Genomic DNA, 27,224 nt, shown 5'->3' with positions numbered 1-27,224 from the left:
TATACTTACTACACTATATTGTAACAGTCTGTATACCCTTTTCATTTCTGCCTCCTGTTATATAATTGATAGTGTGTTAGATGAATGCTTGTGGAATATCTCTAACATCGAATCATCTGCTTTATAGTCATGCTTTTTTTTTTTTTCTTCCAAGGTTGATATTTGCCTCATTTCCTAAAACTCTCCCTACCCCCCCAGGTTTCTCAATCTATGAAGGCTGTAGATTTCTAGAAATACATTGAATTACTGTTCTAAAAGTTGGAAAAGTATACTTAAAAAATATTTTAAAAATTCTGAGTCCAGAACTTGGGATGACGGCATGCTGTTGTAATAGGGCAATCTTATAAAGTGGTTTTATTGAGGAGAGAGCCTGAAGGCTCATGCCCAAAGTTAGTTTTGTGGCACAAGGACAGTGTTTATGAAAAACATAAATATTTCTCATGATTTCTTTATATCTCTAGTTAAAGTGAGGCATGTGTTTCTTTTTCAAATAAGTAGCATTTCCTTTCATCTCTTCTTTCTCTGAGTTACTCTTCTCCTGAGTATCTGCCATGTAGGATTTTTTGGGATTGGTCATTTGATTTTACAGAAAAGTCATTGAAGAGCAGCTTTGAAGCAAGGTCAAGCATTTGTCCTTGTGTCTTGAAGCCATTCCCAAGCACTGCATGTAGCACCTGGACATGCTTGGAATCAGGAAGGGCCTCGATATAATTTAGATGAGTAGTTAATTTGAATCAAAGCAAGCGGGAAGCAAGTAAATTTAACTTCAGTGATTATGATCCCATTTGATTAAATCTCGACTTCTGATTACACATACCAGTGAGAACATACTTTAAATACAGCCAACTGTTAAATACTGAAGGGTATGAATAGGATGAACCAGGGACAGATAGAAGGAATTCCACTGTTCCTCAACCAGAATATATCCCCTGCAGCCTTACTGAAATATTTTTAGAACAAATGAAAGGAATTACTTCTTTACATATGGGACTTACTAGACCAACTGTTAACTAAAATATATAGTTCATTATCACAGAAGGTAGTACTGATCCCAAATCTACATACTCTCTAGTAAGACAGATTTATTGATAATAGCTTCTTAGTGTATCAGGTGAAGAAATAATGTGGGTAATGGTCATGTCTCTTTGGTAAATATGAAGTTGGACAACTGTCTTTCTGATTGTATATTGTCCTTTGGTTATAGTCTCCAGAGAAAGGGTGCTTGGGTGAATGGGCTAGAGGTCTTACTCAATGTTACATTTCTTAAATTTTTGTTTTATGTTTGTCAGAGTTAAAAAAAAATTGCCCTTTTTTTTGGACACCAGAACAGGAAAAAATTTGCTTTCGATTTCTCTTGTTTTGCATACTAAAGCAGACTCAAATTAGAGACAGGGCCTGTTAGGGAAATAATAGATAAAATCTATATTATAGATTATTAATAAATGCTATTTAGGTGTCAGCCTTCGTGTTGTATCAAGGCCACTTCTCTGTTTGGCAGATGGTAGGAGCTGCCTTAGATTTTGTCATTTTCTGTGCATACGTTGGTGTCATAATACAACAATGCTCCATATTCAAACTGACACTGAATCTTTCTCATAACAAAAACATGCGTTGAATGAGATTCTTCCCTTGGTGATGTTAGGGAGTGATGTCAGATATGATTAAAGCACCTTCGTGTGTATTTTAGGCTGTATTTCATATTTTCTGGGCTCCTCCAGCTCCTGGCCCATATCATCATGTTCTTTAATCAGATTGGGCCATGAGTTTGTAAGGGGGAGGGGTTAACTTTGTGTTTGCGTTGTGATTTAGGGCTAGGCACATACTAAGTGCCCAGGAAGTTTAATGAATGAATAATTTTTTTAAATGCAAAGATGATAATTTTTTAATAAAAGGAAGTGATTTTTAATTTAAAAAACCAAAATCTCAGCCCTACACACAGGGGTCTTAAGGATCAGCAATACCAGTGTCACTGGAGAGTTAGAAATGCAAATCATCCCTGTGGTGGAGGGATTGAATTGGAATCCCTGGGTGCAGGGCCCACAGGAGTCTGCTTTAGATTATTCTTAGGCATGCTAAAATTTGAAAATACTCTTCATAACATCGCAGACATCAGAGTTGTGCAGTTTTGTAGCATTTATGCTTTGCAAAGCAGTCTGCCATCTGGTATCTCACCTGTTGGCCTCATCACAGTTAGGGGCATTATTATGAATCCCAGATTTACCTAGGGAAATGTGAAAGCTGCAGTCATCTGACAGTTGACAAAGCTGGTTGGTGGTAGAATGCAGAGCAGAAGTTGTCTCTTTCCACCATGTGAGTTTGCTTTCTGGCTTATGTAGAGATGACATTCCTAGCTCGTTTCCTGGGCCTGATTTTGTTCTTCCTCAGGAGAAGGGCAGTATTTGCACTGACATGTCCATTCTCTCACCCACAACCCCCATCATGTAACATAATTACCATTTCTTTTTTGGTGGTGATACCATTAAAAAATTTTTTTTAAATTGAAGTATAGTCAGTTTACAGTGTGTCAACTTCTGGTGCACAGCATAATGTTTCAGTCATACGTACACATATATTCGTTTTCATTCTTCATTATGGGTTACTACAAGGCATTGAATATAGTTCTCTGTGGTATACAGTAGAAACTTGTTTATTCTTTTTGTACATATTAGTTAGTATTTACAAATCTTAAACTCCCAATTTATCCCTTCCCAGCCCCTTTCTCTCCTATAACCAAAAGTTTACTATGTCTGTTTCTGTTTTGTAAGTTCGTTTGTCTTTTCTTTTTTTTTTTTTAGATTCCACATATAAGTATATCATATGGTCTATTTCTGTTTGTAGATTAGTTCACTAATGTCTTCTCTTTTTAGATGTGGTTTTAAGATGTAGTCTCTTAGAGTCTTTTCAATTATATAATACATTATCATTAAGTACGATCACCATGCTTTCCTTAGCTCCCACATCTTACTCATCTTCCAACTGGAAGTTTGTACTCCTTGACCACCATCTCTTTTTCCCCACCCTTAGTCCCTGGCAGCCACCACTCTAGTCTCTGTTCCTTTGGCTTTTTAAAATTCCACATATCCATGAGAACATGTATTTGTCTTCATCTATCTGACTTACCTCAGCCTAATGTCTGCAAGGTCCGTCCATGTTGTCGCAAATGGTAGGATGTCCTTATTTCTCATGGCTGAATAATATTCCACTCTGTGTGTGTGTGTGTGTGTGTGTGTGTGTGTATTTCATGTCTATTCATTCATTGATGAATGCTTAGATTATTCCATATCTGGGCTATTGTGAATGATGCTTCAGTGAACATGGGTATGCAGACATTTCTTTGGGATTCTGTTTTCATTTCTTTCAGGTACATACTGAGAGATGGGATTGCTGGATTATATGGTAGTTCTGTTTTTAATTTTCTGAGGAACTTTCATACTGTTTTTCATAGCAGTTGCATCAGTTTACATTCCCACTCAACTGTGTGCAAGGATTCCCTTTTCTCCACAACCTCCCCAACACTTGTTATCGCTTGTCTTTTTTTTTGATGATGGCCATTCCATTAGGTGTGAGGTGGTATCTTTTTGTTGTTTGGATTTGCATTTCTCTGATGATGAGTGATAATGAGCATCATTTTATGTACCTTTTGGCCATTTGTATGTCTTCTCTGGAAAAGTGTCTTAATTTCTCTGCACATTTTGAAATGGGATTGTGTTTTGTGTTGTTGTTGAGTCGTATGAGTTCTTCATGTATTTTGGATGTTAACCCCTTATCAGACAGATAATCCACAAATATTTTTTCCCGTTTTATAGATTGCTTTTTAATTTGTGGATGGTTTCCTTTGCTGTGCAGAAGCTTTTAATTTGATGTAGTTTCACTTGTTTATTTTTGTTTTTGGTGTCAAATCCAAAGAGTCATTGCCAAGACTGATGTCAAGGTGCTTATCCTTGTGTTTTCATGTAAGAGTTAAATGGTTTCAGGTCTACATTCAAGTCTTCAATTCATTTTGAGTTGATTTTTGTGTCTGGTGTAAGACAGTAGTCCAGTTTCATTCTTTTGCATGTGACTGTCCAGTTTTTCCAACACCTTTTGTTGAGGAGACTCTCCTGGGAAGGTATCTCCTGATACTAATAGTTGAATTCAAAGAAAGAGGGCCTGGGTTTATTTTCTAATTTTAGTCACTAATTTGCTACACGTTAGAATTAGAAGTTCACTGGAGGTCATCAAAGAATTCAGAAACTGAACATGACAGGTAGGGAAGTGACAGGAAGGACACTACTAGAGCCAGAACCCAGTTCTTTTTATTTTTACTGTGTTTTGTTCTGTGTTGCTAATAGTTTTTTCCCCCCTGTTCTTTTCATAATACAGATGGAGAATGAGTCAGCACTCCTCAAATAGTACCTTCTTTTTACACGAAGATTGTTACTAATAAGTAGTGAAACTAATCTCTACCCCTTGGAAGTAGATACTAGATAACCTTGAAGATTAAGTGGCATCTGTGTCCTGCTTGAAATGAAGAACACCCACCCGCTTAGCCAAGCTTATTATGAAAATGTGTATGTGAGATAAAGGCCTGTAAAACCAAGACCATTTTGATCCGAAATAATTGATGATCAGTTTCTTTTAATTTTTCATATAAAACCTAAGCTCAGAGTTTAGTATGTTCTTATCTTTCAGAGCACAGAGGTAGGGAAATAAATATTCTGTGGTTATTGCCTTTGTCTGTCAGTGGGGAAATGCAGAACTCTGATATTAAGGTCTCAGCAAATAAGTGCTAGAACAGAACTGAGTTTTCTACCTTGTGTGTCTGTCTTTGCTTCTTTGTGACCAAGTAAAGCAGCTTCTTGGCTGCAGACATGGGTTTTCCAGCCAAATGACTAATTCAAGTTTCCCTGGATGTTAAGTTTAGATTCGGATAGTCAGATCTCACCTTAAATATTGAACATTCTTCACAGGTTGGTGATACAGCTTTGTACCAAAGACGTTTCTTGCCTTGTGCAACTGTGACTTTTTTTTTTTTTTTTTAACATTTTCCTCATCTTATTCCTCTGCGTTTTTTCCTGGTGGCACTCCAATATGATATTGCTAGGGTAGGAAGTTAGTTGAAGATCTGGGAGACTAGGTACCATTTTGCTTACATCCATAAGAAAGCGGTTTTTAAAACATGCTAGGTAATTGGAAAGTGTGTTTAAATTGAATGCTCTGCAAACAGATACTTTCTTCACCTTGACATTTTTTTTTACACAAAGTAGATTTTATTACATTCGGTGCTAACTTTAATAATATTGTATCTTTCAGCTTGTAACTGTATTTCTTTTGGTTCTTGTGTTTAAGGTGATAAAGTTGTCTTTCTGAGAGGAGAGTTTTGTGTGAAATATTTTTATTGTGGGCTTCTATAACCAGGAGATTAAATCTATAGTATGTATTTTCTTACCACTTGCTATTGGTAATCAGGTCTCTGTTTCTCCTACCTGCTAGAGATCATTTTTTCATTCTTTCATCCAGCAAATATGCATTTATTGCCTGAGTATTATCACAAATACTGGGATACAGTGATAAATCACAGTCCTTGCCCTCATTGAGTTTATAGTCCACAGAAGGAGAGGCAAGAACTGGGGGAAAGGAAGCTCCTTTAAGGGCTGTTTTAATGATTCAGGGAAGAGATGAGAAGGCTGCTTTGGCAGAGTAGCTGTGGTAGTGGACTAAAGTTGGCCCGTGTGAGAGGGAGTGAAGAGATAGAAATAAAAGAAGTTGGTGATTGGTTGGATTAGAGGAAGTGGAGAAGGGAGGATGATTTGCTGGGGCAAGTGATACCATTCACTGATGAAGGAAATGGAGACGTAGATTTGGGGAGGAGTATGATGAGTTTCATTTGAGACATGCCAGGTCTGAGGTCTGCAGCTCAGGGGAGCCATCTGGCCAGAGGTATGTTTGGAAATCATTGGCTGGTGAAGACAGTGGTGAATGAGCTCACTCAGAGAGAGTCTGAGGATTGAGAAGAATTCACAGCACTTAAGGAACAGGCTGAGGAAGAGATTCCTGAGAAGGAGCAACCAGGGAGGTGGAAGCAGAGTGGAAGGGTGTAGGGTTGCAGCCTCTGGAAGACAGTGTTTCAAGGAGGAGAGAGTGGTCAGTAAAAACGAGTGCTGCACTGACTTGAATGAGCAGAATGACGATGTGAGACTTGTGCAAGGATTGTTCTAGTGGAGTTCCAGGGGTCAGAACTGGCTGGCAGTGGGCAGGTGGAGGCAGTGTCGACAGTTCTCTTGACTCTCCTGCGAGCCTTGGTTTCCTTGTGCAGTACTTAAGACTCTTTGGCCCCTTTTCTCAAATTAATTCCTTTTTCCTAATATCCCGTTAAAGAAGCATGCTCCAAAATCAGGTCCTTTGTTCTCTCTTTATCTCTGAGCTTCTGTTTTCTTGTCTGTGACGTGGGGTATAATGTGTACCTCCCTCGTAGTGTTTTTCTGAGGACCAAGTGTGCGCTTCACACAACGCCTGCCTGTTGTCCTCAGTGCGGCTGTGATGACGTAATGGTCTCTGTTGTGGTCCTCGTCGTTGTCGTCATCATCTTCTCACTTCAGCCTGACAGTTTTAGGGATCTCGTCTATCATGACAGCTTCAGCTGCCAGCCCCGTGCAGAGGACCCCAGGCTGGTGGTTCTAGGCCTCGATTTCTCCTAATACCGCCACCCTCAGTTGCTCATTCTTTTACTCATGAACTCAGACATCCACACAGTGGGACTGTTCTCCATTCTGGGCAGTGGGCCATGTGCTGTGGGAGAGATGTGGTTACATAACCACCCATAGAACAGGGACCGTGTTCTGACGTTCTGGCCCAGGAGGCCATAATATCGCTGTTTTTGTCACTTTGCTCCGTCCGTTGTGCTCATCTGTTCTCGTTTGGAGGGATTATAGAATCAGAGAAATGAAGGAATTGGCTCTTATGCTGTGAATTAGGCCTCTTTTAGTTATAAGTGACAGAACCCAGCTCCGAGTAACTTAAAGAGGGAGTTCTCTTGAAATGATACTAGTGTATCTTAGGGAATACAAGCAGGATGTCACTAACCTAGCTGTGGGAAGAACAGAGGTGCAGCTGGGCCCTGGGGACATCTGGAGCATTTCACCCCTCCCCCCATGGTAACTGTTAAAGGTACAAAGTACAGTTCACTGTTCTTTTGAGTTTGCTTTTTAGTATACTTTCACTTCACATTTTTACATTTAACTCTCACAATTTGTGATTGGGAAACTGTAATTGAGGAAATTTGTGTTTGAGGAACTTGAAATTGGGAACAATCCTTTGACGGTCAGCAGAGCTTTCTAATGCTAGTGCTTCCTGCTGGCACATACCACGTTGCCATCCCAGGATTGGAGTCTTCTTTCACCGACTGTGATGTTGTATTGCACGTTTCTGCATACTGTTTTGTGACCCTGGAAATAAACCTGTCAGGTGTACGTGTGTGTATTATTCTCTTCCGAAGGGTAGAAGCTGCAATTAATTGAAATTCTAATCTCTGTGATTCTTAGGCTTATTCATACCTGAGGCCTTTTCTTATTCAGTTCAGTTTAAGGAATCTCTGCTAATTTAGTGATTCTGCCTGCTCTTTTGTCTTCTAGATGAACAGTGAAAACCTTCAGCCTAACAGGATTTAAGCAACTGATGTTACAATGCAATGTTTTATTTCTTTTATTTACTTAATATTTTGTGGTGGGAGTGGGGTGGGGAATGATTCTCATGCTTCGTGTGTGTAGGTTATCCTGAGCGTGTTTGCAGCTAAAGGCAAACACTTGTTCTCTCAATCTAATGTCGTGCGGGCAGTTGGCCGGTGTATATGAATATTGACAACATAGTTTATTTCTGGGAGCTTAAAATGGGGCCACGCTAGTGCAGGTCATGACCTGTTCATGTGAGTGATTTCCTGGTCTCTCTATTCTTTGCTGCACTGGGAGAGAGTCATCCTGCTTTTTCACTTGTTTTTTAGGAGGGCATGTGTTGGTGAGAGTGGTGGGCCTCTGCAAAGCGTGTCATGGGCTTGGTTTCTTTTCCCTTGTTAGCCATTCCCTCCTCATCCTGCTGCTGAGTTGAGCATCCAGTGCTCCCCGGAAACCCTTCCTGCCAAGGTCACTGGGACCTGCGAGGTGTATGTTTCTGGCTTTATCTCACTGGACCGCCCCGTAGCCTTGTCACTGTTCTCTTCTCCTTTGTCTTCTCCTCGTCCTGTCTTTCTCCTCTCTAGCTGCTTCCTAAGCATCTTTTCAGTGCTGCTCTTTCGGCGAGTTGGTTCTGGACCCGGCTTGCTTTTCTTCCTCTGCACCTTATCCCCGAGTAATCTCATCCTCTCAGATATTTCACTTTTTAAATTTCTGACATCAGTCTCTCTCCTGAGCTCCAGAATTGCGCATCCAAGTACCAGGACTGAACACCTTAAACTTAACATATTCAGATCTAAACCCAGCATCTGTCCTTCAGTCATTTCTGTCTTCACTTTAATTCTCTTTCCCTCTCTGGAAGGGTGACCACTGTCTTCAGAGTTGCTCAAGCCAGACACCCAGAGAGAGGGATGTTGAACCCTCCTCTCTTTAATGTGGTACCGTTACCTCAGCCAGTTGTGTCCATTTTCTAATGTAATTTATCTGGCAGTTGTGTGAGGCTCCTGGAACAGGTATTAATTAATTCTTTGGTCTTACAGATGGGAACACTTGGAGACAGTGAGAGACTTTTTTTCATAATTGAAGACTTAGGGATTACCAATGCTGGGAAAGAACATGACTCTTTGGTTTCTTTACAAGTTACTTCTATGAGAAGGAATAACGAACAAACAACAAACAAGTGAACCAAAAGAGAAAAGCTAATGTCCTCTTGGTAGTAAGATTCCAAAGGAATCAGCCTTCATAATACTTCACTTTTGGAGACATCAGTTTCCTTTTTTCACTGACCTTTATATTTTCTCTTCGCCACGGGGGAGGTGTTGGGCCCTCACTGTCCTCACTCAGAGCCACAGCTGCTGGTTTTTATTTAGGCAGATATGTTGAGATGTAATTCACACACTGCACAATTCAGCCATTGAAACAGTGGTTTTTAGTACATTCACAGTGTTGTGCAACTGTCGCCACCGTGTAGTTCTGCAACATTTTCCTCTCTGCTGCAAAACAAACCCCATATGCTTTCATGGTCAAGTTCCACCTACCTAAGTAACCACTAAGGTATTTTCCGTCTGTATAATTTGCCTGTTCTGGATGTTTCATGTAAGTAGAATCACGCAATATGTAATCTTCTATGACTTTTTTCACTTAACAAAATGTTTTCAAGGTTCATCCACGTTGTGGCATATATCAGTACTTTCTCTCATTTTATAGCCAGATGATAATCTATTGTATACCTTTTTTGGGGGGAGGGTACATTTATGTTAATTAACATTTGAATTATTTCCACTTTTATGATTTCACTTCTTTAGTATTACTATTTTAATACTATTTTACTATTAAGAATAATGCTGTGAGTATTTGTGTACATGCTTTTGTGTACACGTATGTTTTCATTTCTCTTGGGTATATATCTAGGGATGGAATTGCTGGGTCCATAGGTAACTGTGTTTAATTGTTTGAGGAATTGGCAAACTGTTTTCCAAAGTAGCTGTACCATTTCACATTCCCACCAGCACTGTATGAGCGTTCCAGTTTTTCTCCATCCTCACCAATACTTGTTATTGTCTGTCTTTTTGATTATAGCTGTCCCAGTGGGTTGAAGTGGTATCTCCCAATTCTGACTTGTGTTTCCCTTTTGGCTAAGATGTTGAGCACGTTCTATTTGCTTGTTGGTCATTCTCACATTTTCTTGGGAGAAATGTGTATTCAAATCCTTTTGTCCCTTGTAAAATTCAGCTATTTTCTGTTGAGAGTTTTAAGAAATCTTTAGGTATTCTAGATACAAATCCATTACCAGATAACTTATTTGCAAATATTTTCTCCCATTTTGTGAATTGTCTTTTCATTTTCTTGATGGTGTCCCATGCAGCACAAAAGTTCTTAATTTTGATATTGGAGCTGCAGGCTTTATTAATATTGCCATGATGGTGCTGTGGTGAGGCAGGGGAGAGGTTCCCTCCCATTGAAATGGGTGGATGTTTCAAGGTAGGCGGAGCCACAAGTCTAATCCCTCCACTTCCTGCCTGACTCCTCTCACTTTCTTCTTCCCTGAGTAGCCTGTCTGATGGATGTGATGGCCATACTGCAATAGGTTTGTCTTGGTCTTGATCTTCTAGGAGTGACAGAAGGTGGCAGTGCGTCAGCGTTTTCTCAAGGGATTGCTATTTCTATGATGATAAGATACCGTGGATCTCATTTTAACACCTCAGTTCTCCCTGAGGTCTCTTTTTTAAATAGAGCACTGCCCCTGGTAGCTGAGTTCCTCTTGTCCTCGAGTACTGGTCGAGGTGTGTGTGGTCATGGAGCCTAGTGGCCCTGGAGGTAACCAGACAGCAGCCCCTTCCTTCAGAGGCCCCACTTCTCTTCCAGTGTTCTCTGCTTCACTGATGGTTTGTAGGCTTGTACCTAGAATTTCGTGTCTTTGGGAAGTTGAATACCAGTGCACCTCACAGTTCTGAATGTCATGGGTCAGTGTGATTTCAAACAGTGTTGGGGTACAGCATAAGGTTATTAGGTTTTAATTTTATCAGTGAAGGACATTTGATACTTTAACTGCTGTCACTAGAGAAAGTAACAGATTTTCCATTGAAGAGAGTACTGAAAAGAAATGAAATATATTCACTTTTGTGGAATGCTAATACATGGTCTTACTTTTCTTATTTTGCTATTAACCACTGAAAAATACATTATGGTCTGTGGATTGATGTTTGGGAACCACAAGCTTACATACTCAGCCTAACTCTTTATTTGAAAAGTAGAACCTTAACTTAATCAGGTGTATTCTCTGTATGTTGCCAGATACCAATTTTATACAGGTTACTTACCTACACCGAGGAACTATTTCAGTTACGTTAGCTACGTTGTCCTATACTTTGTACCTCTCTCTGCTGATATTTGAGTATTCCAATAACGCAGATGCAAAAAGAATTGTTTTAGGTAAACGTGAGTATAAATATGAATTGACCTTTAAAAGATTTTTAAAAAATCATCGTTCAGAGGTAGAACAGCTCCTATTTACAGACACAATGTGTAATTTCTGGATTATGTATGTATATTCTAGGCTGGGAGTACTGCATAAATTTTTATTGATTCTGTCCTGTCTAAATTAAAATGTCAAATAGATATTAGGGTTTTATCATAAGATAGTTATTGGCTGTCACATTGGCACGTTAATTATAGTAATTGGGCAATAAAGAAGCCATAGGAATAGATAATATGCTATGCGTTTTGATGAGATTGTAGTTATAGCCTCTTATTTATGGTAATAAAACCTCATTAATCGACACCGCTGACAAGCTCTTCTGCTTTCTTTTTTTTACTTTCGAGGTTGGTTTATAAGTCTTCTTCGAAAGTATGAGCTGAAGCCACGTATTGTACAATAAAGGTCATGTTCCCAAATTGTCTATACTTGGTCATGGTATACACATTAAATTCATTCAGCAAATATTTGCAAATCACTCTTCTGAGTGCTCCTGAGCATACAAAGATGTTTAAAGCAGTGCCTGCTCTAAAAGGCTCGTTATGAAGAAAGGAGGTCAAATGTCTATACATTAATAAATGTGACCCACATTAATTGAGTCACATATGTGAGCCACATGTGATATGTTCCTTGAAAGTGGGATAAAATACTGTATAAGTTCAGAGGAGGAGGGGAGGATTCCTGGCTGGGGTGATCAAGGATGCTGTAAGGCTCAGAGATGAAGGAATTACTTTGCATCCCTGACATACGGCTCTGTGCCGTCTCTGAATATACATCCACATTCTAGAACTGCAGTGAGAGGCAGGCGGCTCAAAGCACTGACATGGAAATCAACTTGTGTTCTAGGCTCAGCTGCCTCACAACCTTATTTTGTGTCCTTGAGTATATAAAATGGATGTAATAATACGTGTCCAGCATCTCTCACTATGAGAAATGAGATAATGCGGATGTCTAAGCTGCTCCCTGTGGTGAAAGTCATATTGCTTGGCAGGTGTGTATTTTTTTCAGGCAAGTTAGGCCATATGTTTGAATGGTAGCAAGCGCAGCTTTCCATGACTAAAGGGATTAGCATCCTTACCAAAGTGTCCAGTTTATTGCTAGGAAATAGCGTATTCTGTGTAACATTTGAACTGTTGTCTGAAAAATTGCCTAAATTCTTAGGAGAAGCTGCCTGTGGTAAATACAGTATAGAGATCACGGAAATGTGTTAGAAAACAAATGTTTGTTGAGCTGCTCCTGGTTTAGGGACTTTGCAACTGTTTTCAAATTCATACACCATCTGCATTATATCATAGAGGAGACTGAGGCTTAGATAAGTTTTTAGAAGTTGCTTAGATCAGAAAACTGTTTGAAATACAAATCTGTTGAAATTTAATGTGCTGTTTACATGTTACATGTGCCAGTTCACTTTAGTTTGATATTTTTCTTAGAGGCCAGTGTCATTTTGGTGTATGTGTGCTTGTATGTAAATATCCTTTATTTATTTATTTTCACTAGATTACTGCTAGAACTGCTGGAGTTGCTGTTTGACAAGTTTAATGCTGTAGCCACTGCACACTCTGTGGTCCTGGGATACCTGCAAGATGCTGTTGTGACTCCACTGACACAGCAGGAAGATGTCAAATTGTATGACATGGCAGATGTGTGGGTGAAGATCCAAGATGTTCTACAGGTAAGGTCCTTTTATGAAGGGTGCCATCTTGATTCAGAATAACAGGTAAGAAAGTAAAAATCAGCCACTGAAAATATTCCTGTAATCATAAACAGTGAGAATGTTGTGTTTCTGTTTAAAGGTGATCCTTGCTGATGCTGCAGACTTCTATTACCTTTAAAAGACCTTTTAAACGAGCTTTTTTTTTTTTTTTCCCAGCCAGGCTTTAAAATTAGGAGATTATCTATATGTAGCCATGAGGGATGTATAGTATCTGGCTTTCTGTTGTAATGTACTTTACTTCATTGGAATTAGTCAAATATTTCAGTAATCAACATTAGAATGTTCTTAAACACTAGTTTATAAACATACATAGTTTAATTTTATGACCATTTTCCTACAGTCGACTCTTGCATATAGTGGGGGTAAAAGACAGGTCAAGAGCTTATTTTAAGAGTTGAAAATAAACCTATCAGGTACAAATGTATCACTCTGATTGATTTGTTGAAGATCAGAGGAGTGATATTGCTGTCTGGTATAATGCTGCAGACGTGGTATTTAGAAATTCTATTATGTTTTCTCTCCATGTGTCAGGAAAATATATTTGATTAGACCAGATGAAAATTAGAAATACGATTAATATTTAGCTGAAGCAAACTTGACATAGCTAAATAGAAGAAGACTTGGTTAGACAGCACCTACTAATACGAAAAAAATTAAGTATATACAGGGAATTGAAGAATATAACTGTAGAAATGAAATTGCTTGCATGGCAAATAGTCTTTGCAGGAAAACATAAATCATGAATGTAAATTGTAGTCATTTTTGGGAGTATAGGCATGCTCTTGGTGAATTGAATGATTGACTCCTGGTAATTCATTCATTAGACAATATTTTTTTGGTTCAGTCTGTGTGCTTTATTGATAGTTCAATATAATACAAATACAACTATATTCCCTGAGTTTCACTGCTTGTGTCAATTACTGTATGCCCATAGTAGGTACTTGATGAATATTTACGTGTTGAATAAAATATCTTTATTGCTTGGGAATTGGTTATTCAACATTTTACATCTTGGTTTGCTAATCTGTCATGGAAACGTGTGCTTCTCAGGTTATATTTATTTTAAGGATAAAATAAGATAATAGATTTTTTAAAGATATTTCAAAAATAGTTAGAATTAGAGACTTCTGGTTCCAGCCATGATGAAGTTACCTCCTACTGTAAGCAGCTTGAAAACTGGATGGATTCAGGCAGTCAGCACAGTCTGTGGAGAGAAGAGAATACATGAGGTCAGGTTCACATTCATCCCAGCTTCTTCTTTGGGGACACTTTCTAAACTATGGCATAGGGAAGTGAAGCCTAAACAGAGCCCTGCACTCTCTAAGCAGAGAAAGCAGAGATCAGAGTTCAGGGATGTGGAGGCAGCTAGAATTTGTGGATTAGGATACTGGAAAAGAGGGAATTGCACAGAGAAGGAGCCCCAGAAATCTGAAAAGAGTGCCATGAAGCCTTTGGTCAAATATGAAGCTTTACATACCCCAAGGCATGGCAGAAAAGAGCTGCTGTGGATCTGTGAGCTGGACGGAAATTGCAGAAGTTTCTAAATGCTTGGAAATACTGGCATTCAGACCAGCCAGAGTGGGGAGAACTTGCCGAACACTGTGTGCTTTCAAATGTGACCTCAGAAAGGTTATGTTTTAGGAGTTGGGCTGTGCTAGCCATAGAGTAAGGGATACTGTAAATCTTGCTTAACAAACCCCCAAACCAAGTTTCTACAGTATCAGCCTGATACACCTGTAAATTAACTGCCAGCCAGAGTGAAACTCATGCTGAAGTAAGGCAGTATAATTCAAATCTTCAATAACAAAACACCCCCAATGTCCAGCATACAATTATTATACTTGTGAAAACAGAAAAATGTGACTCATATCCGGGATTTAAAAAAGTTGATAAACATTAATATCTGAAATGAAAAATTTGCCAGATGGATTTAGCAGCAGACTCTATGCTATAGAGGATCAGAAAACTTGAAGAAAAATCTGCCAAAACCAATCTAAAGCACAGGGAGAAGAGAGTGAAAAGAAAAATGAACAAATCCATAACGTCCTGTAGGACAGTATCATGCTGTCCAACGTTTGTGTTGTTACCAATACAGAAGGACAGGGGAGAGAGAGATTGGGGCAATTATTGGAGAAACAAAGACCAAAAATTTCAAAGTTTGTTGAAAAATATAAACCCACAGATTCAAGAAGCTCAACAAATCCCAAGGAAGATTGACATAGAGAAAACCATACCTAGACACATTATCATCAGGTTGCTGAAAACCAAAGGAAAAAAATCTTAAAGATAGCCGGAGGAAAAAAGACCCATTGACTACAGAGACCCAGGAAGAAAAATTTTCTCTAACTTCTCATCAGAAACAATGAAAGCCAGAAATCAATGGATGTCATCTTGAAAGTGCTGGAAAATACAAAAATTGTCAATCTAGAATTCTACATTCACTGAAAAAAATCATTTGAAATGAAGGTGAAATAGAGACATTTTCACATTAACTTTAAAGCTGAAAGAATTTATTGCCACTGGACTTGCACTTAAAGAAATGTTGTAGAAATGTTTCAACCTAAGGGAAAATGATACCAGATGGTAACTCATCTACAGGAAAATCTTTAAGAAGGTCAGAAGTGGTAAATATGTGGGTAAAAATGTAGTTTTCTCATTTCTTAGTTTTTGTTTAAAGCAAAACCAATAATGATGTATATGGGTTTTATAATATATTTAGAAGTAAAATGTATGACAGTAATTGCACAACAGTTGAGAGTAGGGTAAATGCAACTCTACTGCTTACATTATACATGAAGAGATAAAATAAATTGTGGTAAGTTAAGGATGCATATTTTAATCCCTAGAGCAAACATCAAATTGTGAAATAGATGTATAGCTAAAAAGCCAGTAGAGGCGATAAAATTGGTACTGAATAAACACTTGCTTAATCCAAAAGAAAGCAGGAGAGGAAGAAAAAAGAACAAAGAAGAAAGAAAAGAGAAAGAACAATAAACAAGATTATACTGTATAGCACAGGGAAATATACACAAAATGTTATGGTAGCTCACAGAGAAAAAAATGTGACAATGAGTGTGTATATGTCCATGTATGACTGAAAAATTTGTGCTGAACACTGGAATTTGACACAACACTGTAAAATGATTATAAATCAATAAAAAATGTTAAAAACAAAAAAAGAAAAGATAAAGAACAAAGGATGAATAGAAAACAAATGGGAAGATGTTTGATTTAAACCAGCTATATAAATAGTTTCATTAAATGTAAATTGACTAGATACTTTAATTACAGGACAGTTTGTCAGATTGGTTTAAAAAATGACTGAACAATGCTGTTTACAAGAGGTAGCTTGTTATTTTATTACTTTTTATTTTTTAAAATAACTTAAAACTCTTTACAAAAATGTTAATAGTACAAAGGGCATCCTTATACCTTGTTACTCAAATTCAGTTATTGTTAGCATCTTGTCACTTTATCAGTTATTTTCTCTAAGTACATATGTACTTGTGTGTGTTTTCCCTGTTACCTAATCTACTGTCTGTATTCTAGTTTTGTCAGTTGACCCAATTATGTTTTTCAGAGCAGTTGTTTTTGCCCCTCCAGTAGAAAACCAGTCTGGCATTCACTACTGCATTTACTTTTCATGTCTCTTTAGTTTCCTTTAAGCTTGAACATTTCCATAGCCTTTCTTGACCTTTTATTAGAACAGTGGCATTTTGGAGAATATATCCCCATTTTTTAATTCAAATTCCTCATTTTGAGTTTAAGAAATATACTTTAACTATAAAGATATAGATAGATTATAAGTATATGAATGGAAAGAGATACACCATGGCATAGTAATAAAACATTTTAAGCAAACATATCAGACACTATATAATATTATCAAATGGAATTATTTGTGTCTTAATGTATTCAGGTTTTAAATGTTGTATTAAGCCTTAGAAAGTAGGCTGTGTAATCCTACTGTCACAAGGTTATAAAATACTTGAGTAAGTTTTTGATACCTGATATTTGACTTAGACTGATGTTCTAAATTTAAAACAATTTTGAATCTAGTAGGATCCTATTTATAATACTGTTATAAAGAATTAATTATGGTTATTAACAAAGTAAGATATTATGCCTTACTTAGGATTTGTCAAATGTACATAATTCGTACATTTTGGAAAACAAAACCCATTATCTCATATTAAAAATATTTTAAATAAACTAAGCAACTTTAAGTTCCATCAGATATTAACTTGAAATGCAAAAATGATTAAAAATAAGTTTCTGGCTTATTAAATGAGTTATACCTTTCACACATGTGGTTTCAAAAGAGTGATTGGGGACCGTATCTTCATATTAAGAAATGAGTTATTCATTTGTTTATTTAAAGAGCTTTATTGAGATTTAATGGACATACCATAAGGTTTACCCATTTTAAAGTATAGATTTCAGTGTTTCTTAGTATATTTATGGAGGTGTGCAACCATCACCATGTTATGATTTTGTAACATTTTCATTACCCTAAAAAGAAACCTTGTTTGTATCAATTAACAATCACCATTCCCCACTCCCTTCACCCCCAAGATGTATTTAAGACACTAAAAAGATATCCTTTGTGTGTTACATCTGAGTAGCTTGTAGTCCCCAAATCATACCCTTGGCAACACTGCTGCGTTTTTGTTAATGTGTACGTATACTGTTAGCATAAGCTATTTGACAGATAAAGGCTATGAAACTAAAAATGGTCCAATAATGCAAGGCAAGGGGTCTAATGTAGAAATAACATTTTGTTTCATGTATTGTGTTTAATTGGTTTGAGGTCAAGATATGACAGTGTTCTTTGCCTTTTTCCTTTCTTTTTCTCCCCCTCTTACCTATCTACTTTTCTGCCCCCTTCTGTTTTCTTAGACATGTTTTGAAAGAATGACCTTAATCATGACTTGAATTAATCTGTGCTTGGTTGTTTCTTAACTATTCTACTCATCTTTATTCATCTGCAGATTTCAAGAATAAAACATTTTAAAATAAAAGGTTACTTCAATATTTTAAATTGTTGTTATATAAGAAAAATTGTCACACAATTTAAAAATTCTTTCTAGTTTTCCTGTATTTTCTAGTTCCCTCAAATTCTTTCCAGTTAGATTTCTTATAGAGTAATATTAGGTTATACAGCCATCAGTAAACTGGATATGCAGTGACACAGACACACACAGACTAATGTTGGTAAATGTATGAATGGTACTTGGTATAATCATCTTGAAACATGTTGAATGGACCAAGAAAGATGTTCCAGGTTGATGATGAGCTGATCCTTGGAGGATTCACAGAGGTGGAGGAGAGGGGACTGGCACAGCAGACAGCTGGAATGGCAAGTAAGGTTTTGATGTGGCACAAAAGGAATGAATGGACAAAGATATTCAGGGATCAATAAGGAAAAAAATGGTATAGCTGTAACCAAGGGTTTATTTTGTGGACTAGAAGATAAATTTGGTTAGGTAGATTTGGGTTCAGCTTACAGAAGCCCTTTAGTGTCATCTACAGTGGTTGTGATTTATCTTCAGGCTAATAGCTTCTGAAGCTGGGTATGCGTTAGATGTACCTCTGGCTGGATTCCTGGTCCTATCCTTGACTTTCTGAATAAGAATCGCTGTGGATAAGGACTGGATTCTGGGGGGGGGGGGGGTTTAGCTCCTAGTGGGATTCTGAGATACTTGTTAAGGATTCTGTAATTGGGAACTGTTGCTTTGGGCCAGGGGTTTTCAAAGTATGTTTCCTGGAGCAGCAGTTTCAGTGTTACCTGAAAACATTACAAATGCAAATTTTTATTCCTACTTCATACTTACTGCATCAGGAACTCTAGGGATGGGGCTATACAATCTGTATTTTAATAAGCCCTAGGGTTAGGGTCATTGTTAAGTTATTCATATGCATGCTGAAGTGTGAGGACCTTTGTTTTAGGAGATCTGGAACCATTGTGGATTCTGATCAGGGTGTGATGAGATGAAGGAGGATTAATGTGGTTGCATGGAAAAGGACTGAGGGTAGAGGCTGGAGACTAAGACGGAGAAACTGTTTTGTAGACTAATGGAGAGTCTGGATTATATTGCTTGAGGTCTTGTTGAATAGTGGAATAAACAAGACTCGCTTTCATGGGGCATGGTAAAGGAATACAAAGAAGAGAGAAGGATTTGTAAAACTTTTGGGAGTCTTTTGAAAAATCTGCAAAACCATATAGTCAACTTTTCAGGCTGGTTTCCAATATGACATATTTTAGTGATGATTTAGTGTTAAGTTACTGGGGCCAGCCATGTGCTGGGTATTCGGGAATAAAGGTGAGCACAAGATGGTCAGAGAGCTCACTCTGGTGAAATGAGAGGAGTTTTCCTTCATGTTAGCCATCAGGCATGAGAAGTAACACAGGAGAATTATCTGCTAACATGGAGGGTTTAGAAAAGAAGATTTTTGGTTTAAGTTGGTGTGTAGAGTTTTATGCTTAGGGCCAATTTAATTTTCATATACAAAAAAAAGAAAAGACCATTGATGGAATGCTCTTTCGGTTAAAATCATTCTTGGAGAACAGAAATAATTGGAGAACAGTAGATGCTTACAGTAAAGCACCTAGCTGCATGGATGAAGGTGATTGGGTCATGGGATAAATGGAGTTACAAGTGTTTAGGGTTCAAATTTCAGTGTTACTTTGAATGGGAAACGTTTCTTGCTGAAAAACCGCAGTGCTCTTTTGTTGATTAAATCTTGGAAAAGAAAATAATTTTTGATCATGTAGAGACTTGAGCAGCCTTTCTCCTCTGTCTCTGGCAGGCAGAATCCATCCTGTAGTGGGAAGGCTTATTTGTCTCAGCATGTTTGTGTCTAGAGAGCCGTGTAAGGAGACAAGGCTGTTGCTATCGTAGTAACAGGGTGTCAGAGTTTTCTCCTGATGCCAGCCCTGTGACCACACACCGTTGCACTCTCTTTTCCGTTTTACAGTCTTTTTGAAACTGTGATAATAGAAATACATGTTTTGGCCCTTGCGAGCAGCTGCAGCGCCTCCCAGAATGTCACCTACTTGGTGACATGCCTGTCATGCTGTTGGCTGCACATTTTCAAGTGTATAAGACGGAGATAGGCTCCACACACAAAATCTTCCATTTCTTGTGGGATAGAACATAACAGAGGAAATAAGACTATCACTTGGAACAAACTCATCTTTCAGGCATCACGATTCTGAAAAAAATCTCATTTTCTTCATATCTCTTTTCAAATCAGACCTGCCTGTTTAGCCATTGTTGGCTTAAGTGTGTAACCCCTTAGTGTGCTGAGTAGTGATCTACAGATGGAGGCAGTGGGTTGATATTACACTGTTTACCACTGGCAGTGACACAACAAGTGACTTCCCTTCTTAGTACCCTGCTTTCTTTTTCTGGAGATTAACAGAGACAGAATGTAAAATCATTTTACTTTTGTTAACTGCCACTTAAATGTCTAAATAGTGATAAAATTAACCTCACGCTGAGAGAATTTGAAGTGTGCTGTCAGGTAAGAAAATCCACAAATCTTATTGGTACTGATCCATGACCAGGAGGGGTTTTTCAAGGAGATAGATGCAATTTCTATTTTGAATCCAGGTCTGAAACTAGGTTATTCTTAGGTTTTGTTTCATTTGATGTTTCAGTGAGCTGGGGATTCCAGTCCTTAAAGAAAACTAGCTTTTCTTCAGTACTCTAGCCCAGATAATTTGTGAGATGATTCTTGCAGAAGTAGTTTTCTTCATTTCTCAGCCTTTAAAACTTTTTGATAGCCTCTATCCTGAATAGCATATTGAAGGCATGTCATTAGCCGAGCCATTAGGTCTCCAGAAAGGTGCTTGCTTCCAGAATTTTTGTTCTGTCTTGTCAATAGGTAGTATTCTGCCCAATGAACAGAATTAACATGTGAAAGTTAAAATACAAATCTTCCTCTACAGTGGAGTCAGCTTCTGTAGCACCAGGATTCCTCTGTCTTGTTTTACCTTCACTACTTGAAGCAGGAAGTGATGGGCCATCCAGGAGATCTCTCTGTCTCCCAGTGCACGTGTGGCAGCTGCACAAGTTAGTGCTAGGATGTCTCAGGCCCAGTGAATCTTGCACTGAATGTCACAGGCATTGTAATACATTGGGCCAAACTTCAGAAAATGGTAGCTTGCTGGCTTACACCCCAGCATAGATGAATCTGGTGGAAAGTTGGCTGTCCTTAAATTAGTTACCAGGGAAGGGTCTGCTTAGTTCTGATTAGATCTTGGTCTAGAGGTCCCAAGAGTAGAAACGACAGGGCTTCCTTCCAACTCACCACCTCCAAGCTTTGCTCTTTGTCTCTTTTTATCTGAGATTTGGAGGGTGGACCATTGAAAGCCAAGTCAGATTCATATAGCTACTAGTGATTTAAATGTCCTTCTGGAAGCTGTATGCTTCTCAAGGTTTGGTGCACCTGGCCCAAAGCAAGGGATTGCTAGGAACCGGGAGGTCATAATAAGTGGTGGTGATTATTGGTAGGTGAAATAATGTGATGAAGAGAGTATCATCATATGATTTGAGTGAAATTAAAGCAACTGGCATTACTTCATTGATACTGTTCTTGCCTACTTGAGAATATTTTAGAACAAAAATAATGGTATTTACCTGAATTGATAATAGTTTCTTAAAAATTTTCATTTTCTTAAACCTGTTACTTCTGTAGAAGTAATTTGAGGGTATGCCTAAATTCTTGAGTATAGTGGTAATTCTTTTGGTTTGCTTGTCTCTTGCTGCATACCAAATTACTCAGCAACTTTGTGGCTTAAGACTACTGTTTGATTTGTTCTCAGTTTTGTGAGTAAGGAATTCAGTCCAGGCACAGCTGGGTGATGCTTCTACTTTCCAAGGCATTAACTGAGATCATTCCCTTGACTGCTTTAGCTAAAGACTGGGTTGGGTTAGAAGGTCCAAGAAGGCTTCTCTGCATGGTTTCTTTCCATAGGCCCTCATAACATGGCAGTCTCAGGGTAGTTGAACTTCTTACATGAGTGCTGGCTTCTACTAGGGAGCATTCAAAAAGGCAAAGGTGGAAGCTAGTGATTTCTGTTTTTACATTTGTTGTATTGTCCCCATTTTAGAGTGGAGAAACGGAGATAAAAGTTTTAAATCATGTTCATAACACCAAAGAGTCAAATGTAGAGGTTGGTTTGCCCAAGCTTTCTTTAAAAATTTTTTAAGTCAGTGATTTACAAGCCTCCTTTGGCTTATAGTTTGACATCTTGATATTTAACTTGAGAATCTATGATACTTTGAGTTGATTCATTTAGCTAAAATGTTCACATATTTTTAAAATAAAGACTTTGTGTTGAGGAATATGTCTCGCTAGGCATTTTACTAAGTGTTTGTATGTAAAGAAGTTTATTTACACCTATATATGTATGCATGTTTTCAAATTGTGAAAATTGAAGATTTCAAGTTTCAAGGAATAGCAGTCATTGAATAGATTTGGCTTTTCCCAGTTCTAAAATGTCAGAAATGTTAAATGCACTGAAATGGGTTTAAGCCTTTAGAGTTAAGAAAATTAAGATGATTTCATTTGTTTTTGCAGTGGCTTCAAGTTAGATCATCAAATGTTCTGAATATTTTGGTAGTTACAGCTATTAGTGGTCAGTAAGCCTTCCTCCCTTCCTCCCATTGGAATTACCTGTGGATCCCACATCTGGAGAGCCTTCAGTAGGATTCCCAACTGATTCTAATGCACAATCTGGTTAAGAACTAGGATTAGCAAATATTAAAGGCTTGGTTATATTAAAACCAAGACCATTAGAAGGTAGTCTTAAGGGGTGGGAGAAATTTACAAAAAGAGTATAATTTGGAAAGATACATCACTGTGGCATGTTTAGGAGAGAGTGTGTGTTCTCTGACATGTAGCAGATGATGATAGCAAGTTGAAACTCTGTAAAGATGGAAAAATGCTTTAATATACACACACTTTAAAGGAAAAAGGAAAACTAAATGACTGTGCTGTAACTGCTTTCTCCTTTGAGAGGTTTTGGTCAACTTTAGAGTAGCAGCCCAAAGGCAGAAACATAGATAATTCCTATTTCTGACTTGAATTGTTGAGAATCCTGGAAAATAACATTATTATGTTCAAGAATTTTTTGGACTGGAAAAAATTATATCATAGTTTTAGTAATTGTCTGTTATTAAGAAAGGACGTTTTCTTTGTTCTCTCCTCACTCCTATTTATTACTTGTATGAGTTTTCTAAATTTATATTAATGTAATTTGTTGTTTTTAACTAAAAGGAAAAGGTATTTCTTTTTTAGAAAGATGTTTATGTAAAAGGAATTTAAGAAGTTATTTAACCTTGCAGAGAGTTAAGACAAAAACATAACCATCAGTAATAGCTGTTTATGGTCCCCTGGAAAAATGTCAGAAAAGACATAGAAGGAAGAGGTTAGAATGGGTTAAAGAAGTTGAGTTCATGGACAAGGAGAGCTTTGGCACATCTAACTATGGTTAGGGTTGAATACATAATACAAGTAGATTATGGAGAGCTGGAGAGAATGGACGTTTTCTGGTTTGTTGGTTGTTTGGAAAGTGTTACAAAAAATAAGGTTGAATAATTTTGGGTGACAGGAAGATTTTTGACTAGGAGATTGGGCAGTTTGGATTTGCCCCCTTTGACCGTAGGCTGCCATTATGGTTTCTTGTTTTTATTATAGAAAATTTCAAACATGTTCAGAAATATATAGAAATGTATAATGAACCCTCATGTACCCATCATCCAATTTCACCAGTTTCAGGAGCTACCAATTTATAGTAATATTGTTTCATTTCTACCCCTGCCCTTTTCCCTTTGTCTTTTATTGTTCTGAAAAAAATCCTAGAGATTATATTTCATCTGTATTCCAATATGAATCTCTAAAAGATAAGGACTCCTTTTAACAAAACATAATTATACCTAAAAATGTAATTTTCTTATCAAATGTCAAGTAATTGTTCGTATTTCCAGTTGTTTCAAATGTCATAATTGTATATTTTTTATAGTTTGAATCAGGATTCAAATAATTTAAATACTGCAGTGTGACTGGTAAGTTTCTTGAAACTCTTTTTATATATAAATTCCCCTCCATCTCACTTTTACTTCTTGAAATTTATTTATTGAAGAAACCAGATCATTTGTCTTGTAGAATTTCCCACATTCTAGCTTTTGTTAATTGCTTACCCATGGTGTCATTTGCTATTTATTATTGTCCCATAACTTGGGTCAAGGGGCTTCATCAGGTTTAAGATGATTTTTGGTGGGCACGATGACTTCGTAGATGATGGTAGATGTTATGCTTTTTTGATGGAAGTGTAAAATGGTGAAAGTACTGTTCTTAGGATGACTTATCTGGCAGCAGTGTGCAGGATGAATTGGCGGAGAAGGTAGTGGCTGGAGAAATACCAACTAGAAGGCAAATTCAATCAATACAGGAAGCAAGGGCTAGACTAGAGCGGTGTCAGTGAAAGGAAAGAGGACAGAGATTAGAGAGGTTTTGAAAGAAGAATGATGTTTCAAAACCTTTTTAACTTTGACTCTAAGAAATGGAGAGCCATAAGTCAGGGTGAGGTTTTGAGCCTGTGTGGTTGGGAATTGGGAAATACAGAAAGACTGTGCTTTGTGCCTGTTAAATATGAAGTTATTGGCAGAATATCCCTGTAGAGTTGTGTTACAGGCACTTAGAGATTGAGCACTGAGGGCTAGGGGAGAGGTTAGGGTGGGAGGTAGAAATTTAGGGATCATCTATCTGCCTGGGGATTTTAGCTGAAGTTGTAGAAATGGACCAGCTCAGACAATGCATGCGGGTAAAAGTGAAGCAAGTACTGCTTTTCTAGTTCATTCACTCCATCAGCTCTCTGTTGTTGCCACAAGCAGCATATTATATAGTCCCCAGAGACTGGAACTTCTTACAGTGATGCCTCATTTTGCCTTTCTTTGCTTCCGCATTTTCTCATCATGTGTGGGTCACACGGCAGCAAAGTTTTGAGCAACACTCAAAGGCTGTTCAAGTTAGGTGGTGGCTCCCAGGAGCTGCTGATTCCTTAGGTGATGTGGACAGACATCTTGGAGAGGAAATAAAAGCCTGTTTTAACAGGTCTGGAAGCGAGCCTGGGAGGAAGTGAAAAAAGGCAGAGCAAGCAGGACAAAAAGCGTATCGGGCCAGCCGTAAGGAAAGGACCTTGGAGCTGAGGTGATGTGATACTTGTTTCCCTGATTATCCCCGCGTTGGCCTACACTGTGGCTACAGCATGGCTGAGACCTGCTAAGGGAGGGTGGGCTCCCAGAGTTTCCTGATATCTTCTCCTGTTCCTTTTCTTAAAACCGTCAGAACTCCAGGGAAGATGGTTAATGGAAAGCCACAAAAATTGCATGTAGTCATAAAAAAGTCCTTCCTAACTTAAAGGATCTTAAGAAAATGTGTTACTCAGAGATCTCTCCTAAACTCTTCAACAGCATCACATCTGTCCACTTAGATTTTCTGTGTACTTTTGCCTAGTTGTGGAAGGATGGATAAAATATATTTTTGCTGTCAAGTCTATGCTTCTAATAATGATCAGGCATTAAAAAAACCTGGGCCCATCACAGGGGAATTTTTTTGAAACTCTTTAATTTTTTTATCCTTAATAAGATTATATAGCAAACTTTATAACATTCAAAGGTGCAATTTTTTGGGTTTTTTTTTTTTTTGGTAGTTCTGATCTTCCCAGAAATCTGTGGTGGTGTTACTAAAGAGTTGTGTTACACTAGTGAGTGGCATGAACCTTTTTGGATTAGCTCCCTCAAAGTTTTGAAGGATTTTTAAAGTAGAAAGTGAACAGTGACAACAGAATTCATCTCCTTGGATAGGATTCCATCTAAGGAAAATGAGGGCTGCCGCCAAGTGAACTACAGCAAATGACGAAAGCTCAGCACGAAATAGCCAGTCTTCCGGGGGTGATAAACGACAGCACATTAGATAAGTGTTAGCAGCATGATATGGCAATGAAAAAGGCCAGCACTATTTTCGGCTGGGCTGCGCAAAACGGCATCCTTTCATGGAGCTGGGGCTGAGCAACCCTGTCTCCCCAGTTCCGATGAGGCAGCATCTGGGATCCTGCCTTGAGTATTGGGCACGTGTACACCAGAATGATAGACAGATGGGTGAGAGTCCCCAGCAGAGCATCTGCAGTGACGAAGGACTTGGGATGAGGCAAGTTTCTGTGCTTTTTGGAGAACTGGCGTGTTTAGGCACAGGCACGGAAGCAAAGCGATGTTAACCTTTTCGGAGACAGGATGACACTGAAGAAATAGCGTCACTGTAATATTAGTCACTCAGATGGGAGTTGTGACTCCTCAACAGTTGGCGTTGGTGTGATACAGAGCCCTTTTGACGGGTTCCTCAAGCATTTTCACAGATAGCAGATCATCAAAAAGGGGCTCCAGAGTAAAATTAGGTGCTTGTTGTCAATTGTGTTTTTATCAAGGGATCAGCAAGTATGGCAGTGCCTGCCGTACTGGGGAAAGGAATACAAACTCATAATGGATAATTTAGTTGCTTTTGATTGAAACTTCAAATACAGACATTAAACTTGGGAACAGTGAGGGGTGAGACTTCACAGTAATTTTTAAAAATTCAAATATGAAATAAAAGAATTACTTCCCTTTCCACAGTAGTGTGGATGAGCACAGCAGAAAGAAAGAAATGCAGACTGTAAACACTCAGGGAGTGTTTCTGCAGTGAGAACTATTGGGCCATAGAATAGTCCCCAAGGAAAATGGGGTTGAATTTCATTGGGCATTTGATGCTGACAGAATCAAATGTGTATCAGTCGGGAAATAGACGGAATATCCCTGCAGGCTTTTTTTCTTTCTTCTCTGATTCTGGGTCCTGGTTGATGGTCTGTTCACCTGCTGTGATCTGAAAGAAATCTTGTTTTCTCACACCCAGGCATATTTTAGATGCTCTGCTGATTGACACAGGCTAAAGTGGAGATTCATGGCCCTGAGGTTGACCTGGCAGCATCCCCTCCCCTGATTTGATAGAATTACTCACCTCTGTTTGGGAGACTGCACTAGTAGGATCAGTAGGGTCCCTTACTGAAGGTGGATAAATTTGATAGAGTGGGCTGGTATGTATGGGGCCAGGATCTTCTTCAAAGATACCTAATAACCCAACAGGGTTGCAAGCTGGCCTCCCTGCAGGAGTGAATGCCAGTCCTATGCCTTCTGCTCCCCTCCAGGAGGAGAAAGAATATTCAACATATTATAGTCATCATAGACTCTTTGTCCTGTAAAAATGTGATAATTTCAGGATTTTGGATGGATAATGGCTCTTAAAGCAAAGCTTGACTCCTATGGGATGGTGGTGATATGGCCAGTCTTTG

At 38.3% G+C, this 27,224-nt stretch overlaps 1 protein-coding gene across 1 annotated transcript in view; it reads left to right on the top strand.

The window, feature by feature from the left end:
- Positions 1-27,224, top strand: part of EXOC4 (exocyst complex component 4) — a 685,089-nt gene that overhangs the window by 81,982 nt on the left and 575,883 nt on the right. Inside the window, exon 7 of the mRNA XM_006216779.4 lies at positions 12,616-12,790. Within this exon, the coding sequence (XP_006216841.1) occupies positions 12,616-12,790 (175 nt within the window). The remainder of the gene's footprint in view (positions 1-12,615; positions 12,791-27,224) is intronic.

The sequence above is a fragment of the Vicugna pacos genome, chromosome 7 (genome assembly GCF_048564905.1).
Source record: "Vicugna pacos chromosome 7, VicPac4, whole genome shotgun sequence".
NCBI classification, from domain to species: domain Eukaryota; kingdom Metazoa; phylum Chordata; class Mammalia; order Artiodactyla; family Camelidae; genus Vicugna; species Vicugna pacos.
This window is presented reverse-complemented; position numbering and strand designations above follow the sequence as displayed.